Below are 17,698 nucleotides of genomic sequence, written 5' to 3' on the forward strand. Positions count from 1 at the left end.
CACTTGTGAGAAGTAAAACACTATTCCAAATAATTTCAGAGTTATGTATTCAAGTATACTGAGTGCCATTATTTCTAATGGCCATTGAAAGACATGGAGCTCTTGGAATGAGTCCAGAGGAGGACCACTAAGATGATCAGAGGGCTGGAGCACCTCTCCTATGAGGAACGGTTGAGGGAACTGGGCTTGGTTAGCTTGGAGAAGGGAAGGCTCAGGGGAGACCTCATTGTGGCCTTCTGGTACTTGAAGGGAGCGTATGAACAGGAGGGGAACGAGTGTTTACAAGGGTAGATAGTGATAGGACAAGGGGGAATGGTTTTAAACTGAGACAGGGTTTGATATTAGGAGGAAGTTTTTCAGTCAGAGGGTGGTGACGCACTGGAACAGGTTGCCCAAGGAAGTTGTGGATGCCCCATCCCTGGAGGCATTCAAGGCCAGGCTGGATGTGGCTCTGGGCAGCCTGGTCTGGCAACCCTGCACATAGCAGGGGGGTTGAAACTGGACGATCATTGTGGCCATTCTGTGATCTTTTGATACTGGAGACTGATCCACTCCAGTTAGATCTGAGAACTTGTACAGAGTCCCTAATCATTTGCAGGTCTGCCACACGTTCTGTCACCTGTGACTGGGCTGTGGGTACTGGTGGCTTCCCATTTCATCATTCTCAACAGCAACCGGTGGAATTGTATGTCTAACAGTCCCAATATTAACTAGTATTTATGAGTTATAGATCTTTATAGTCTGTGTGCATGTATTTTATATGGAGAAATACCAATCTGGGAAGGGAATGTTACCTGGTTGTTGACCTCCCTGAGGGCGTGTGAGCCTTTGCCTTGGTGTCAGCAGAGTGCCGAGCTGAAGTCTGTCTGTCACCTGGCTGGTGCCTTTGGTTTCAATGGAGGGCTGGAGGGTCCTTCTGGATTTTGCTGTGAGTTTATAGACTGTTTGGAAAGAAGCAAATAGGAGTATCCAGATGAAATTTATTTGAATATATGTTATCACTGAGAGCCCATTTCTGTTTTTCATCAATGTTTCTCCTGCCGAAACTGAATGCTACTGTTACTGCAGCAGAAACATGAAACAAAATGCAGTAGTGACAGTGTGTGCTTGAGGCGTTTTATTTCAGTTCATTTCACAGATGTTAAAGTAGCAGAATAGGAAATGTAATGGACTGAAGGCTTCAGGTGCACTTGAGCTTTGTTATGGTACAGAATTATATATATTTGCTTCTTTGCGACTACAGTTAGCTGTGGTGCTAATGGAAGCTTGTATAATGCTGCTTTTACAAGTGGTGACTGCTTTAAACAGATGCCTTATATTTATATAAAAGTAAATAACTGTATTTATACCAGTAAATTCATAGAATGATACTGGCCATGTGCTTTATCAGTGTTGTAATACTCTTCATTAAAATATCCTTTTCTAATGGGCCAGTAACCCCTAGAGTGCTGTAGTAACATTTACATTGGTGTAAATTTGCAAACTTAATACCTATTATTATTATTTACCAAGCTAAACTAAGCCTATCCAAGTGCACTTTTATACCGATGTATATAGGATAACCAGGTAACTGTAGCCTCATTTTTTTTATTGTCTCCTTTTTCAATTGAAGTTCTTTTTTGTAAATAAGTGATTATTTTTTATATTTGTAGTGGAGTGTGGTGTTTTGTTGTTATTGTTTTCTTTAATAGGATCTGTGCAGTTGACTCTTATTTGTAAACAATTCAATTTGTAATTCTGAGTAGAAATTGGAGAACAAAATGTAGTGTGGATGATTACAGAGATTCCTATGTCCTGTGAAGAAGAACAAGTATTGAGTGGTAAAAGTAGTCAAAGCTTTAATAGCTATTGGTTTGTTTTATGTCATTTTAAAAAGAATCTGTGCTATTTTATGCAAAGATAGCAGACAACTAAATGGGAGACATCGTGTTGTAAATATTGTTTTTCTTCTTTGTGCAAAGTGTGAGCATGTAGGAATGTCATGCGTGTGGGCATTATTATTTCTTTGATTCAGAGGAAATTTCTCACTACTGGCTACTAAGAAAGCAATTGCCAGTTGATGTGATGAGGCTTAGTTTGAAGGTAATTGAAGTTGGACTGTGACAAATCCTTCGTATTAATGAATGGGAACAATTTGTTGTGACATGACCCCTCCTCATTAGCTGACAATTTATAACTGAAGTGGAACAAGGGTCAACTTAACATGTTGCACTATCTTAACTTTTAAGTAAATGTAATTAAAATAAATGAAACTGCACTTGGCACTCCTCAATTTAATTATGCAGAATATGTATTTGCATGTTGCCATGTGCTCATTTGAGCATGTAGTATATTAGTTTAAGCACTGTTGATATTATTCTATAAATATTTTTCATGTGCAAACACTGTTCAGCAAAGCTAATGTAATTCCCCAGAATTTCACAGGTGTATTCAAATGATGGTAAGGCTGCGTGGAGTCCTCCTATGCTTACGTTGGGAAACAAGCAAAAAGCGTGGAAATTTTAGGTTTCATTTTTTGGAATTTAGGTGTTTTAAGAAATAACCTTTATCAAATCTTAAATTCAAAATCAAATACTTTAATCAGGCAGTCATCTTTGTCTGTCTTTCTGGGAAATCTTGTTGGAATGGGAGTCAGATGGAGGGGAAATGGTTCTCTTTGGCAAAGCTACATGCTGTCACTTTCATGTTTCTGCCGGCACAGACTGGCTGCTTCTCTGGTTGGTGCCATGCAGTGACAGCACAGTTCTCTGAGCAGGAATGTTAAGTCCAAGGAAATGTGGGAAGGCTTAGTGTGTAAAGTACACAGAAATATGAAACAGAATTAAAAGGGGCACTTATACTTTCAAAGGCAGAAAAGGAACGTGTTTTCTATTGTTCGGGAAAAACTGTTGAGTTTATTTTGGTATGCAATGTTTTATAGAGATTTCTTTAATTGTATCCAGGGGTTTATGAGGTATTAATGAATTTAAAAACTGGAAAGAAGCCATTTGCAGTGTAATTTGCATTTTTTACACAGAACTTGCCAGTAATTTTAATTTTGGATGGTAAAGCACCTATATGAAATGTTCAGTTTGACTGGACTGCATGACTTTGGTGATTTGTGCTGGATGATTAAGAGGAGAGTTGGTCCCTCGCAGTGCTTCATGGTATCCCTGCTCCATTGCTGGCCCCTGAGCATCCCTCCGGCTGCTGGCAGGGAGGGATGGGTGGTGAGGTGCACTCCAGTGCTGCTCATGGGGACCAGGGGGCATTGATGTCAATGGGGTGTCATGTCAGGGAGTGCTGTGGGTACTGTTGGGAACACAAGGCTTGTAGAGTTTGCGTGCAGTTAATTTGTACAGGGAATTAAGGACACAAATTGCATGAGAAATTAGATTTTGTTCCAGAAATATTAGTAAAAGTGTTAGCTTACAAACTGAAAATGCTACTACCTGACTTGAAGAACAGTGATAGAATTCATGTGCTGTGTACCATGTCAGTTTTATTAACTGGATTTAATTGCTCAAGTGTTGTGTATTAAACGTTGATACTATTACTAATATTCTCAGTTCCTTCAGCATTTCAACCTGATGAATGTGACAAGTTATAGTATATCAAATGAGTTGTTTCATAGATTGAGGATGTACACAAACTGCTTGCCAGTTTGTTTTTTTTGCTTGCTACTGACTTTTCTTTGCATTCATAAGTCTGAAAAATAATACAATGAAAACTGCCTTCTGAAAATCAGAACCATCAAATATACTCCTTTCTGTACTGTTCTGGGAAGGAATTTCACTTCCATATTAACTCTGCTTACTGATAATGCTGCAATTTTTTTTTTTTTTCTCCAAGACTGTACAATTTTATTTATCTTAGATATGTTTATTTCTTTGCAGATATTGATGTATGCAACAGCATCTAAACGACTTATTTTCCTTCTACAGGCTGCTGAATCAGGAATAATAAAAGTGAAAACAATAGCTGCACGGAACACTGATATTTTGGCAGGTAATTATTTGCAGTGCAGTGGGAAAAACAAGCTTATGTTATAGATCAAAATGTTAAATGTCTTGGATATATGCAGTAATCCTAAATGCCTTTTAGTGTGTGCAGTATCAGTGATACTATATTTGTAGGTACCTAGCAAAAAACCCAGGAATACTGAGAAATTTTACTTCTGTATCATGCTCATGCTATATTAATGCTGCCTGAGCAAGGTCTCCATTTTCAATGACTGTTCTAAAAAGTAATCATCCACTTAGAAAAATATGAAATTATTGAGCTTCACATTCTCCATGTCTTATTCACTGCCACAGCCGTTGTTGAGTGCTCTGTGTGGAGTTCTGCAGATCCTCATCTGTGTGTTTACTGTGAGAGTCTAGCCTTTGGAGACTTGTACCTGGCAGGCAAAAATCCATCTTAATCAGAGACAAGGTCATTCAATTTAAGATGTACCATTGCCTTGAGGGACAGGAGATATTTTGCGAGTTGCAGCTTTGTAAGTGCTTAAAGCAGTTATCTCTGACTTTCCTCAGCTGTGTTAAATAGCATGTAAATTGATGGCTTCTTACCAATTGCTGGTAAAATCTTTGGCCAGATTTGAATATCCCTGTATTAATGTCTGCCCCAGCTGTAATCCAGCTTCTTTACAGTGCTCAATTATTTGAAAGGTCCAAATGAAATAGATGCAAAATTACTTCTTAGTTTGAGGTGTGCAAATCAGATGTTGTTAAGGAGGCACTTTCTAGAATTATTTGAAGTAGCAGTCCCATCCTTCAATATTTCACTTTAATGCCTCTTTTTTATTTGTTTATTTTCTTTGTTTTTACTGCTGTCATGAATGCTGACATAAGTGGAAAAACTATGCCAGGTAATGTCAGCTATGCATCAAAACACACAAATGAACAAGAGAAATCTCCAGTCAGCCGTTTGGGAAGCTAGCAACATTCTTTGACATATAATTGCGTGAAGTTCTTTACATTATAGAAAACTATATTTTAAATCTCCATTTCAAAGCGTGAAGATGTGAAGAATTACTAGTTTAAGGCATAGAGAGGCAGTCCTTTATCTTTCTGAGGGAATGCCTTCTGATTGTTGGTCGTATTTTGTTATTAGTTTTCTTTTGTAAGGCTTATACTAGAATGTAGTTAGAATTTGTTTTATTCATCCAAACAAAACTGCACAGGCTTGTTTCTTTTGATAATAGGGTAAAGACTTTTTTACCCATTGAGAAATTGAGGAACAAAGGGTAACTTACACTGTGCCTGCACATTATCCTGCTAATTTAAATGCAGTGCCATTAAACAGTGTCAACTCTTTATTGACTCTTTATTGACTTTATATATATATATATATATATTTAACAATCAGTTGTAACCTGATCTTGTAGATGAGTTAATATCCAGATCTCTGTTGTCTCCCACCTGGTATTTAATATTATTTTGAAGGAAGTTAGCATGTATACATTGGCTGAAAAAGACTACTGTAGTTGTGAAGTCTTGTGGAGTAAATATTTTTGACTGTTAGATGATTTATTAACATCTACCAGACATTCTGTTAATCTAAAAATATGTTTTCATTAGATATTATTATTATTATTATTTGCCATAATGTTGATTCTGTGAAACTGTTGATTCACTAAAACAGGTAACTATATCAGATTTTTTAAAATAAGCTGACCTGATGTTTTCTTGAAGCTATACACCGTGTGGAATTATAATTATCAGGAAAACAGATGTAATTTTAAAATGACAAACTTATTGTGATAATACAGCAGTAATGCTATGTCTGGTGATACATTTAACTTGCCAGAATCCTGAGGTCTCTGATGTAACTTGTTTCTTTCTCTTGAAAAAAGTTGGGTAGTTTCAGAATATTCATTCTTGGCAGTCTGCATGTGCTTTGGACTTTATTTATGTGAACTTGAGTAAATCCAAAGAGAAGTCAGCTTGTGATTTATAACACAGGAGACAGATGTGAGAAATTATTTCCACGTGGCTCTGAGATGTTCTCTTTTTAGATAATTCATGCTTTTGCTTTAGAAATCCTTTTAAAAAGATTATGACCTTGCTGATGGAGTGAAGTATTCTTATTTTCCCCAAATTGCTTTTTGATGTGGTTCATTATGATAGATGTCTTTTTAAATAAAATCTTACATAATTTTGGTATGGCAAAATGGAATCACAGCTGGATATAAGAACATTTTTGTGTATTTTAAGACTGGAACTCATGTAGTAGTTGATACCAAACTAGATCTACCAAATGTTTATTTCAGCTTCATAAAGTAAAAGTACTTGTACAGATCCTGTTGATTTTAGTGGATTAAAGAAAAAATACCGTAGAAAATTTGTATCTTTTTAATCTCTGTATTTACTGTTAAATCCCATGCAGTTTTGCCATCACTCTGTCATGAATCTTAAGTGTTTTATGTTATCTTTAAAAAAAAAAAGAAGTTTCTTCTTTCTATTTGATGGTTTGAATTTGTTGGTGAGTCAGAAATTTGTATGAGTAAAGAAGCATTTGTGTCCACTTGTGAGTGAGCTCTGTTGGCTTTGTCGTAGGAAACAAAGCAGCTTAGCCATTTTTTCATGCTGACACATGCTTAAAATTACATCTTCATTCACGTTTATGCTGACGTTTTATTATTTTTGGTGAGGCATTTTGTACAAGATCAGGCTTTTTCAGTTGCACACAAAGTGGCTGACTTGGACTGTCTATGTGTCAGTATTACCCATACAAGCTACTTACCTTATAAAAATTGGTACTTATTGTATCCTATTCTTTTCAGAGAAACTTGTCAGTCATGTGCTTCAGTTTAAAATATCATTAAAATCCATTTTTATTGCTTGATGTTTGTGCCTTTTTTTCAAACCATTTATAGTAATACTTAATAATAGACCTTCATGACAGCCAAACTTCAAATTCTTCAATAAGAGATTATAAAATTGATAAACTTCACATTTTTATGTGAGGATGTATTTTTTCTTTCTTTGTGGTAATATTTGTGTTCTAAACATGCTTATTATTACAGATAGCTAGAATGCATGGGAATGACATTCAGTGTAAGTTCTTCACAATTGTCAGCCACAAGGATATTTTTAGTATATGAAATAAGGATGTGCAGCTAAAGCCTTAAAAGTTTGCATGAATCAACAATGCTGTACAGAAAGCAGAAAAGCACTCATTGGTCTGGGTGTGCATTGCTTCGATCTTTCAGAAATATTTTCTTTTTTAATTTTATGAAGCTAATCTCATATTTCTAGAAATGCTTTAATGGAGAAAATATTTTTTAAAATGTCGGTCTGTTATGTTGTATTAATTGTGAAGTTTTATCTCCTTAAAAAAAAAAGTTTCTGAAACTTGTAGTTTTCATGAAAATACTTCTCTTTAGGAAGCTACCCTCTCACGTTTAAAAACTGGTTAAAAAATTCACAGCTGGGTGTGTGTATCCAGGACACGTGTCCAGGATTCTCCAGCTGTTTTGTTGATGGCATTTTACTCTTCTTCTTCTTTGTGCCACACATTGTGTTGCTTTTGAATATAGTTCTGAGGTGATGCAGTGCAGAAGGAAAAGCTGCTGGAAAGAGAGTGGTCAGCACTGTGCAGACAGCAAGAGCTTTGGTGTAGGCAGAATCTTACAATTTGTAACAAACCAAACGGGCTCTAAGTAGACATTTTGGATTTGGAAAGTTGCTCAAAGACAAAGTGTTGAAAAAGGATAGAAGATATTTGGAATTAGAGCATTAATGGTGGTTACAGAGGCGTGCCTTGGAGCCCGTTGCCTTTCTTCATTTGGCTTTTCCCTGTGGTACGGAAGTAACTCCCAGATTTCCAAGACTGGAGATTAAATTTTCATAATAGCTATGATTAACAGATTTTGCATTGTATTCTTCAAAGTATTAAAAATTGACTGTTTCCGTATCTCTTTTCAAAAGCATTGAAAGAGAACAGCTCAGAGGTAGTTCAGCCTTTTCTCATGGGTTGTGGAACAAAGGAACCAAAGATCACTCAGCTATGTCTAGCAGCCATACAAAGACTCATGTCCCATGAAGTTGTTTCAGAGGTAAGATCAATCTTTACATAAATTCCTAAGTGTTTCAATGTGAGTAGCACAGAGCCCAAAGTGAAGATTTGTTGGTTTTTTTTTAGGAGGCTCTTTATGTTACACTGAACATAGCTTGCAAAATATATTGCTCATTTTGATTTAAAAACATAATTTAAAAGAAAACCTTTTTCATCATTAAAAAAAATGTGGAGAAAAATAATAACTTCTAGAAGGAATTTGTGAACATTCAAAAAAAGCACACTTTTGGTTTGCTTTCTTGTAGCACAGGAACAATCATTGATAAACCTGGTTAAGATTGTATCCACAAAATTTATTCTATGTGAACACTCTCTGTATTGTGTTTGTTGTGTGTTATTTTAAGAATAAAATAAATGTATACACACTTATTGCAACATGAGGTGATATATTACGGCACTGCCATAAAGTGTTAAGAAGTTGGTGAAAATAATATATCTAAATATTTATTTGTGTTTGCATAGTATAAAATTATACTGTTATTTCTCTAGTTTGAACAGAAAATAAAGAACCCACTTGAATTTGGACCACACATTAAGAGATTCCTGTGATATTCAGTTACATACAGTTATGAAAGTGCTATTCTGACAGGTGTACACTGATACAAATGATACATAAACATTATAATTATTGACACAGAATGATTTCTTTTTGGTAGGCTGCAGCAGGAAACATTATAAACATGCTTTGGCAACTGATGGAAAATAGTCTTGAAGAACTTAAATTGCTTCAGACTGTTCTTGTTCTTTTAACAACCAATACAGTTGTGCATGATGAAGCACTATCCAAGGTAAGTATATGTTAGTGCCAATTATAGTAGTTATAGTATCCAAGAGGAAAACCAGGAAGAAGTTTTATGTATAAAGCTTTTGGAAATAATGGAAGAAGAGGGAGATATCTTGATTCTTTTGACTCTTTATTGGCTTTATACTGAACCTTGAAAATAGGATTTCTTTTATCTTCCTTTTCACTGTGTTTTAATTCCTCCACTATAAAAATTCCTAACCTAATGAGAACATTGAGTAAAAAACACTGGGTAATGCTTATTCTTCTGGTTTATCAAATTTGTTTTCTGTGTGTTCAAACTGAAATAAGTGCACATAGCACAGCTTAAGCTGTCATGAATGCAGCAAATATTAGAAGCTGCCCCCCACCCTGCCTTAAATCTATTACTTAAGTAGTGCAATTATTGCTTTTTTCAGTCAGAACTGAAATAATTTTATTGTACAGTTTTAAATGTGTACTGCTTTGGATATTGTGTTTCAGCTGAAACAAAAAAACAAGTATTCTGACCTCGTTATATTTGTCATTTAAGAGTAGCTCCACTGTCTACCCATCTGCAAATTATGAAGTTCCATTTCTTGATTTTATATATGTATTCTTTTCTTAACGTAGGGAATTTTTTTTGACTGATCATTGCAAATTTCTGTATTTGTTATTCTTTGCCATCCATGTATTGGTTTAATATAAGAGGGTTTTTAGTTTCCTTGAGAGAACAGAGTTCAAGAATATTTTTAAGGTGTTTTGTTCTGTTGAAGGGATTAGAGTTTTTCTTTCCTTCAGATTTTGGAGAAATAGCTTCTCAGGCAGTTAGATGAGTAGACACTAAAAGTGTTATTAATCTAAGCAAGGAAAGGAAAAACATGAAAAGAAATGAAAGCTGGGTTATAAAGGTCTGCTGAAGGCAGAAAGATAATGGAATAATGTGTAGATGGTAGAACAGAAACTTACTGAGGATTGAAGGATTTGCCAATCTGTGCATTTTGTCTTGGGTATTTGCACTATGGCAAAGACTCTACATCACCAACTTGTTTCTTTATTCCATATGATGCTCGTTTTCCATATTAGATGCTGTGTTCTAGGGCAAAAGAATATTTTTTGAAGAAAATGTTTATCATTTAGAATGTAGGATTCTCAGTAGCAGATGTTCTAAAGCAATGTGTGATAACATTATAGATTGAATTTAGGCTGTAGAGGGAGGCAAATGTTTTCAGAGCATGATTACTAGAAAATCTAATTGCTGTACTGTTAACAAATTGTTTGCAGCAAAATGAAAACTAGTGTGTTTTAGAACTATATGGTCAATTTTGGGCAGGCTTTGACTGAGACAAGAAAAAAAGTATTTTTGACACAGCAATATCCAGGAAAAATGCATGTTTTTATCCAAGGCTTGGAATCACTAGAGTTTCTCAGTCAGTCAAATATAAGCCTTAATTACTATGAATAAAATAATGGATTAGTTTGTTTGTATTTTTCCCCACAAGCTTATTTGGAGAACTGTTTGAAAGGTTTTTTTTCCGTGTTGAAAAGTTCATGAAGAAAATAAGTTTGAGGCAGATGTGTGTTGAATATTCATGTTTCAGCCTGAATGATTGAAATTATGAAAATTACTGGTAAACCTTCTTGTAGAGGCCATTAATATGCACGTTGCAGTTATATTAACCTGCAAGTAATGCAACATTTTTTGAAAGACCAGAAGTGTATGATGTATTGCATAATCTAAGCAGAGTCCACTGATGGTTTACAAAAAAAAAAAAAAAAAAAAAAAGGAAGTAAAAGAAAATTCTGAATCTTGTATGGCAGCACATGGCGCCGTACCTGGGTGTGGCTGAAGTTCATGCAAGTGCAAGAACATGAAATAAAGGTAGAAGAGCAAGAAATACAGGTTTTACCACACATACAGATGTAAATCTTCAAAATTCATTATAAGACCATTAATTATTAAATTATGTGCTAGATGTAATAACAAATCCAATGGCAAACAATATTCAGGTCACTGCCTGCACAATGGCACATCAAAATATGCACCTTTGGAGGAATGATAGCAGCCCAGCCAACGTGGTTATTAAAGTGTTGTGATTTATATAGTAGAGGAACTGTGTAAAGTTATTTATGTTTTAGCTTTGAAGTTGCCTAACCTTTCTGTAATTAACTGTATAATCCTGATGTTCTTATTGACCTTAATGTTCATGCAAATTGTTTTATGTAGTTGATTACTTTGTATTCTCAGAATGATGGTTACTGTTTTATTGGTGCATTGTAGCATCTTCTGTTATTACCACTTCTAGTTTACTCTTAGGGTGGATTAGTAAAGAGAATTTTGGCTAGAATAATCCATAAAAGGTTCTTCAAATTTAAAATGATTGAACTAGTTTTTTTCAGGCAACCTTTTGACATACGATAGTAGAAAATATTCCCCAGTCGGCTATCTTGACTTAGCTAAAAGATGAAGATTTACTGCTGTGAGGTGATCTATTTATTTATTTATTTTCAGGCAATTGTACTTTGTTTTCGGTTGCACTTCACAAAAGATAATATCACAAATAACACTGCAGCAGCTACAGTGCGACAGGTAGTTACTGTGGTGTTTGAGAGAGTGGTTGCTGAAGATGAACGATACAAAGGTGGGCATACTTTTTTCTCTGCTTGCTTGTTTTAGCCTGTTTCGACAGATATCAAATGTTTATCTTTTTCAGATAACGTTATAAAAGATCGTAGACATTATTCACTTTTATGGTCCTTTGTACATCAACTTGTATTTACGAGTGATGAAATCCTCAGTGCCAGTCCAAGTCAGTACTATTTAGAGAGATAGACTGATATAAAATAGTAAATAAAATCTTTTTTTTTTTTTTTCCAAAGTGTGAGAGCTTATCTTCAGGTTAGTATTGTGAAGGAGTTTGGGATGAGGGAGCCACTTAAAGTGAAGATAACTTAGAACACTCAGTGTGGAATAGGCCACAATAGTGGTTCTGAAGAGGGCATTCATTGTAAAGAAGTGCTTGGTATTCATGATCTGTGGTATTCCATCTAATCTCTATCTCTGTAGAAATAATAAGCTGTTGAAGAATTACCTGGCCATTCTTTTAGAACCTCTTTCTGAGAACACTTAATGTATACTTGATTTTGAACAGTTCCTTGGTTCACAAAACTGATTTTTGTTTTCACACAGACATTATTGAACAGCCAGTTGCAGTTCAAGGAAATAGTAACAGAAGATCTGTCAGTACACTGAAGCCATGTGCTAAAGATGCATATATGCTTTTTCAGGTAGTTGGGCAGCATATGCTTACACATTTGCAGTTATGATTGGGTGCTCTCTGTCTCTTTAAGAAATTTCAGAAATCTGTTTTTTGGCATATTGGTGAGGTCCTTAACTAGAGCTTCAGGCTTTCTTATATGTATTTATTATAATTGGCAATAATATGCTGTATCTGAGAGGGATGGTTGGAAAATGGAGACAAAGTGGCGTAGGAAAATGTTTTATTATAAATCTTAAGTATGCATGTTGACATTTAGTTTGAAGTTCTTATTTGCTTTAGCCACACACTGCTACCATAGTCATACTTTTTTCTTTAGTAATGTATATTAATGTAAAATGTGTAACAAAAAGTAAGAATTGTATTCAGCATAACAATAAAAATTTCTTGGCTTTGCAAGTCACTAATATTGAGATATTTTTAAGGGCAAGAACAAACAGAATTACTGCAAGGATACCAGCAAATAAATATATATATTTTTTTTATTTTTATTTTTTTGCATAAGAACTTAAGTGAAAGGTGTATTTGCAGAAAAATTGCTTTGAAATTGTTACTTACCGAGGATACAATGCGTGTAGATTTTGTTGTAGACTCAGGAAATTATTACAGCAAAGGACTCTGAAGAAAATCTAAATGCTATTCTGTTTCTTTTTAAGGATCTTTGTCAGTTAGTTAATGCTGATGCTCCTTACTGGCTTGTTGGTATGACAGAAATGACCCGAACTTTTGGCCTTGAACTTCTTGAGTCAGTCCTCAATGACTTTCCACAAGTGTTTTTACAAGTGAGTAGTTGTCAGAGAGAAAATTAGGAACTCTTTTCTTCACATGTATAGTAATATTTACACATCATTAACTCTTTAATTTAGCATGAATACCACTTTCAAAAGAAACAGACTATTACATGTTTGATCTTTTAGTTGACAGAGAAGTAGTGCGTGCTTTTTGACCACCTTTTTATTTTTTTTCCCTTTCTATCACATTCAGTTTGTGCACTTTGAGGAATGTGTTGCTCTGTTTCATATTTTATTTTGCCAGTTGTATCCCCTATGAAGTTGTATTTTCCTATCTTGAATTATTTATGAAACTTTTGATGATTGAGCTGTGTAACTTAATGAGAACATTAACTTTGCAACACTTGCAAAGTAGAAGCAATTATAACTGATTTGTGTGCATTTACTGCATACTAAGGCACCATAATCTTATGGTTGCACATTTTAGCAGATGTTGTCTAAATTAAGAAGCTTAATATGTAAAAAATGATGTACTGACAGGCTATTGTTGCTTGCAAGACATAGGAAGAGGAGTGCAAGCATGTACCAGAGAGTGTGATTTCATCATGCTTTTTGGGAACTTTACAATAATATCTCCCAGTCTTTTCATTTCATTAACATTTAATTGATACGAGGATTTACATGACTTCACAGTCCCTGATCTTAACAGTGCATGTAAATAAGATGCATAATCAGAGCTACTGATGGCAATTGAAGAATATCTGTTAATAATTTGTTTTGAACATGAATTTTTCTTTTATTGTCTTTCAGCATCAAGAATTCAGTTTTCTTCTTAAAGAAAGAGTATGCCCTCTCGTTATAAAGCTCTTCTCCCCAAATATAAAATTCAGACAAGGTTCTAGCACCTCATCTTCCCCAGCACCAGTGGAAAAACCATATTTCCCCATCTGTATGCGCTTGCTGAGAGTAGTTTCTGTTTTGATTAAGCAGTTTTACAGTTTGCTGGTAAGGAATGCATTCAAATTTTCCTTATGTAATTCTGTTTTGCCATGTATATGCCATTACTGTGGTAAATAATAGCATAAGTTAATGGCTGGGAAATGTTGACTTCTACTGAAAGAAGAAGAGTGTAAAAATCATCTTTCTCTTATAGATATTTGCGTTTACCTGTATGATACACATATGATTTTGTTAACTGTAGACTTTCATAAATTCTTAGAATAGGTTAAGTGTTGTCTTTTTTGTAATTGACTGGTTTGGTTAAGCCAGTTTTGATCTTATATTGTTTACCTGGCTTTAAATATTGTTGACTACTGTGCTTTGTCAGTAATTGCTAAGAGGTTTTGGACCTCTGTTGCTAAAGCTGTTGACAGAATGTTCATAAAAAACACATGTTCAGCTGTTCTTTACCTCCTAAGTGTTAGGCATTTACTTAAAAAAAATCTTCTTTTTCATTTGTTTATTGTAGCGCATTTATTTTGTTGAAGTATCTATAAAGAATTTTAAAGCCTTTAATACAATTGCATATGTACCATTATCTTGTCAAAACAATACTATGAGTATTAGGTATGGTTTTTGTATGTTTTTTGAGTAAATGCTTATTGAAATGTAGTTGGGTTTTTTTTTTTAGATCCTGTGCAAAACTTGTTAGGATAGGACTTCTAAGATGACACAAGAATTCAGGAAGGATATTTTGCAGAAAGTTTTTTCTTTTAATTCAGTGACTATAAACTCTGTATTTTAGGTGACGGAATGTGAAATATTTCTGTCATTGCTGGTTAAGTTTCTGGATGCAGACAAACCACAGTGGCTAAGAGCTGTTGCAGTAGAATCTATTCACAGGCTTTGTGTGCAGCCTCAGCTATTAAGGTATAACACACAGCAAGTTTCCCTCTTACTTACATTTTAAGAAATCTTGTTATTTTTCTTTGCTGGAAAATGCTTTCTAAAACATTTTAATAGAACGAAACTTATATTCAATAAACTCCTGAAGGTAATTTTATATAAAGCATTAGGCAATGCTGATTATCCAGGAAGGGATGAATTACAGTTATTTGCATATTCCCAAAAAACATTTACCCCAAACTGATGGGGTAAATGATCTGATTTGCAGAAAAAATTTTAGTCTCTAATTTATGAAATGGTTATTATATTTTATAAAATACTTTTCAGGTCCTTTTGTCAGTCCTATGATATGAAGCAGCATTCCACTAAAGTTTTCCGGGATATTGTGAATGCACTGGGGTCCTTCATCCAATCACTATTTCTTGTACCAAGTACAGGGAATGCATCAGTGACACCAAACCAAACTGGTAAGGCTTTGTCCTTATTATAGTTTTAATTTTCCAGGTTTTTTTTTTCTTGTAATAGTAAATTCTGATTCAGTATATGCATTTGGTTTGATATAGTCCTGTTCTTTATTGTTTATTTATCTGGAAAGCTAGCTTGAAACAAACTCTGTAGCTCAGTCCGAAAGTAATGCCCCATGTTTATTTCCATGGAAACTATGATAGATACAAAGAGTGCAATAGCCTTATTTGATAGAGCAAATTCTCAGCTACAAAACACTATTTTTCGACGTACCACCATTAGCTATGCATTTTTGCCAGCAGTGAGCAAAAGCCTGCATGCCACACTTGTAAAAATTTGTACCAGTGGAGGTGATCCACTGTTACTGTCAGTGCTGTTGAAATGCACTGCCCACAGCTTCACTGTGCTCACACCCACTATTTGATCTCCATAGGCATTCAGCAAACATCATCAGTGAATGTCAGTGGGTGCAATTTTTTCTGCATGGAGGAATTAAATTCCACACTTCTGCTTCGTACACACTTCCGTGTCAGGCACTGTTCTGTCAGACTGCCCCTCTGCTGCCATCTGTCACACAGAAACAAAATGGAATGGGATATTGTCAGGAAAGTTCAGCCTTTACTGCCAACCAACATCTGCCTCTGATGTTCTGGACCAACATAATTAATTAGGAGGCATTACTTTCAAAGCAGCCCTCATAGTTTTCAGATCTGCTACAATAGATGATGTTACATACCTGTATCACGGAGAAGATTTAGCCCTCAGACAACATAGTTGCATTTGTATCTGCTTCTACAGCTACCAAGCTCTTTGGTTCATATCTTTTCAGAAAGAAATTGAGGAATTTATTTCTAATTTCTAACTACTATAAATTGAATTCTGTATGACTGGGAGGGATGTCACTTAGAGCTATGTACAACTGAAGTGTTTAGACAGCGTGTGTTTGCTTCCTATTTTGAGAGGCAATAGTATATTCTTCTGGACTTTTAAGGGACAAAACTGGACTAAGAAAGCCATAGGGTAGAAAGGCTGATCTGTGTTTTACAGATGATCTTTGCGTTTTCTGTAAAATGAACGTAGTTGCTTATTGAAAATAAACTTGATTATCTTTTTGTGCAACCAGAGTTGTGGCATTTCTCTAGGTGTATTTTATTTATTATAAGAAGGAATGGTCTTCCTGTTAATTGCAGGTAGTCACATCTGATTTAGGGCTTTCTATTTCTTCCCAAGGTTCTGGAAACATGTCTGCTATTAAATAAATAAACATTAAAAAATCTGGGCTTAGACGCAAACATTCCATGTTTCCCTAACGAAATTTGAATTAAAATTTGGTGTTAATATTATTTACATGAAGTATCTTGTTAGTAGTTGTTTGATAGTTACCTGTATGGAAGCTGTTAGAGGAATATTATTTCTGGATTACTTTAATCCACTTAAGAAAATTAGAAAAGCAGTTTTTATCATATAACACACGCACAAAGAAAGCCATTTGCCTTCTCCTCAAAACTTACATTTTCCATTCATGTGAAATAGCACTGCAGCAGGCTCATACCTTCAGTAGCATCATTATTTCTCTGGTATCACTACAGTTTGTTTCTCCTTTACCTTTTTACTTCTCTCTGACTGATTTTCATGTCTCTTTCTCATACATTTCTCATCTACGCTTTTTCTTCTATGGCCACACCTGACAAAGAGCAAACCAATGCAACTTGAATTTTGAATCAAATCTTCTGACTGTAATGGCAGTCCTTTGGTAGCAGGTGGTTGTATCTTTGTGGTGGCTTTTGAGCTTTACTTTTGCAACAGGGTAGTCGGTTCGTGCCTTTTGCACAAAGTTGTGCTGCATTGCTCAGAGCATTACCCAGTCAGCTCATGGGGACCTCTAACAGTGGAGATTGCAGAACATCTCTGGACAACCTCCTCTCCTGCCTGTTTCTTTCCTTATGGGTCTGTACTCCTTGTAATGCAGTGTAAGTCAATTAGTTCCTTCTGTCCCACCATGCATCACTGCAAAGTGCCTGGAGCTCTTCTGGTTGACATCTTCACAGAGCGGAGTGCAACTGCTTTGAGGTTCCGCCAGAGGTATTTCTCCACACTGAATGTAGTCAGCTCTTCCTCCTCTTCACTCACAGTACAAGTGCTCTATCGCCCTACCAGTTTCATGAACCTCCTCTGAACACACTCCAGTTTGTCCATGTCTTGTAGTGCGGGGCCAAAACTGGATGCAGAATCTAGATGCAGTCTAAGAAGTGCTGAGCACCCCTCAAAAGAGGGGTGGCCAGCAGGGAGAGGGAGGGGATTGTCCCCCTCTACTCTGCCCTTGTGAGACCTCATTTGGAGTACTGCATTCAGGCTTGGAGACCACAGCACAGGAAGGATGTGGAGCTGTTGGAGTGGGTCCAGACGAGGTCCAAGAAGATGTTCAGGGGGCTGGAGCACTACTCCTATGAAGAAAGGTTGAGCTGGCCTTGTTTAGGAGAAGATAATACTCTCACTGTGGCCTTTTAGTACTTGTGTGTAACTTATAAACAGGAGGGGGACTGACATTTTACATAGTC

The 17,698-nt window shown here is 35.6% G+C and overlaps 1 protein-coding gene across 2 annotated transcripts in view; it reads left to right on the top strand.

Annotated features, from left to right (window-relative positions):
• Nucleotides 1-17,698, top strand: part of MON2 (MON2 regulator of endosome-to-Golgi trafficking) — a 73,319-nt gene that overhangs the window by 10,778 nt on the left and 44,843 nt on the right. For both annotated transcript variants that reach the window (XM_090138281.1, XM_031589534.2), the window contains exons 2-10: nt 3,924-3,987; nt 7,914-8,041; nt 8,718-8,849; nt 11,334-11,463; nt 12,012-12,109; nt 12,756-12,881; nt 13,641-13,835; nt 14,575-14,699; nt 15,003-15,142. In XM_090138281.1, coding sequence (XP_089994407.1) covers nt 3,924-3,987; nt 7,914-8,041; nt 8,718-8,849; nt 11,334-11,463; nt 12,012-12,109; nt 12,756-12,881; nt 13,641-13,835; nt 14,575-14,699; nt 15,003-15,142 — 1,138 coding nt within the window. The remainder of the gene's footprint in view (nt 1-3,923; nt 3,988-7,913; nt 8,042-8,717; nt 8,850-11,333; nt 11,464-12,011; nt 12,110-12,755; nt 12,882-13,640; nt 13,836-14,574; nt 14,700-15,002; nt 15,143-17,698) is intronic.

This window comes from Phasianus colchicus, chromosome 1 (assembly GCF_987193195.1).
Source record: "Phasianus colchicus chromosome 1, bPhaCol1.hap1.1, whole genome shotgun sequence".
Taxonomy (NCBI): domain Eukaryota; kingdom Metazoa; phylum Chordata; class Aves; order Galliformes; family Phasianidae; genus Phasianus; species Phasianus colchicus.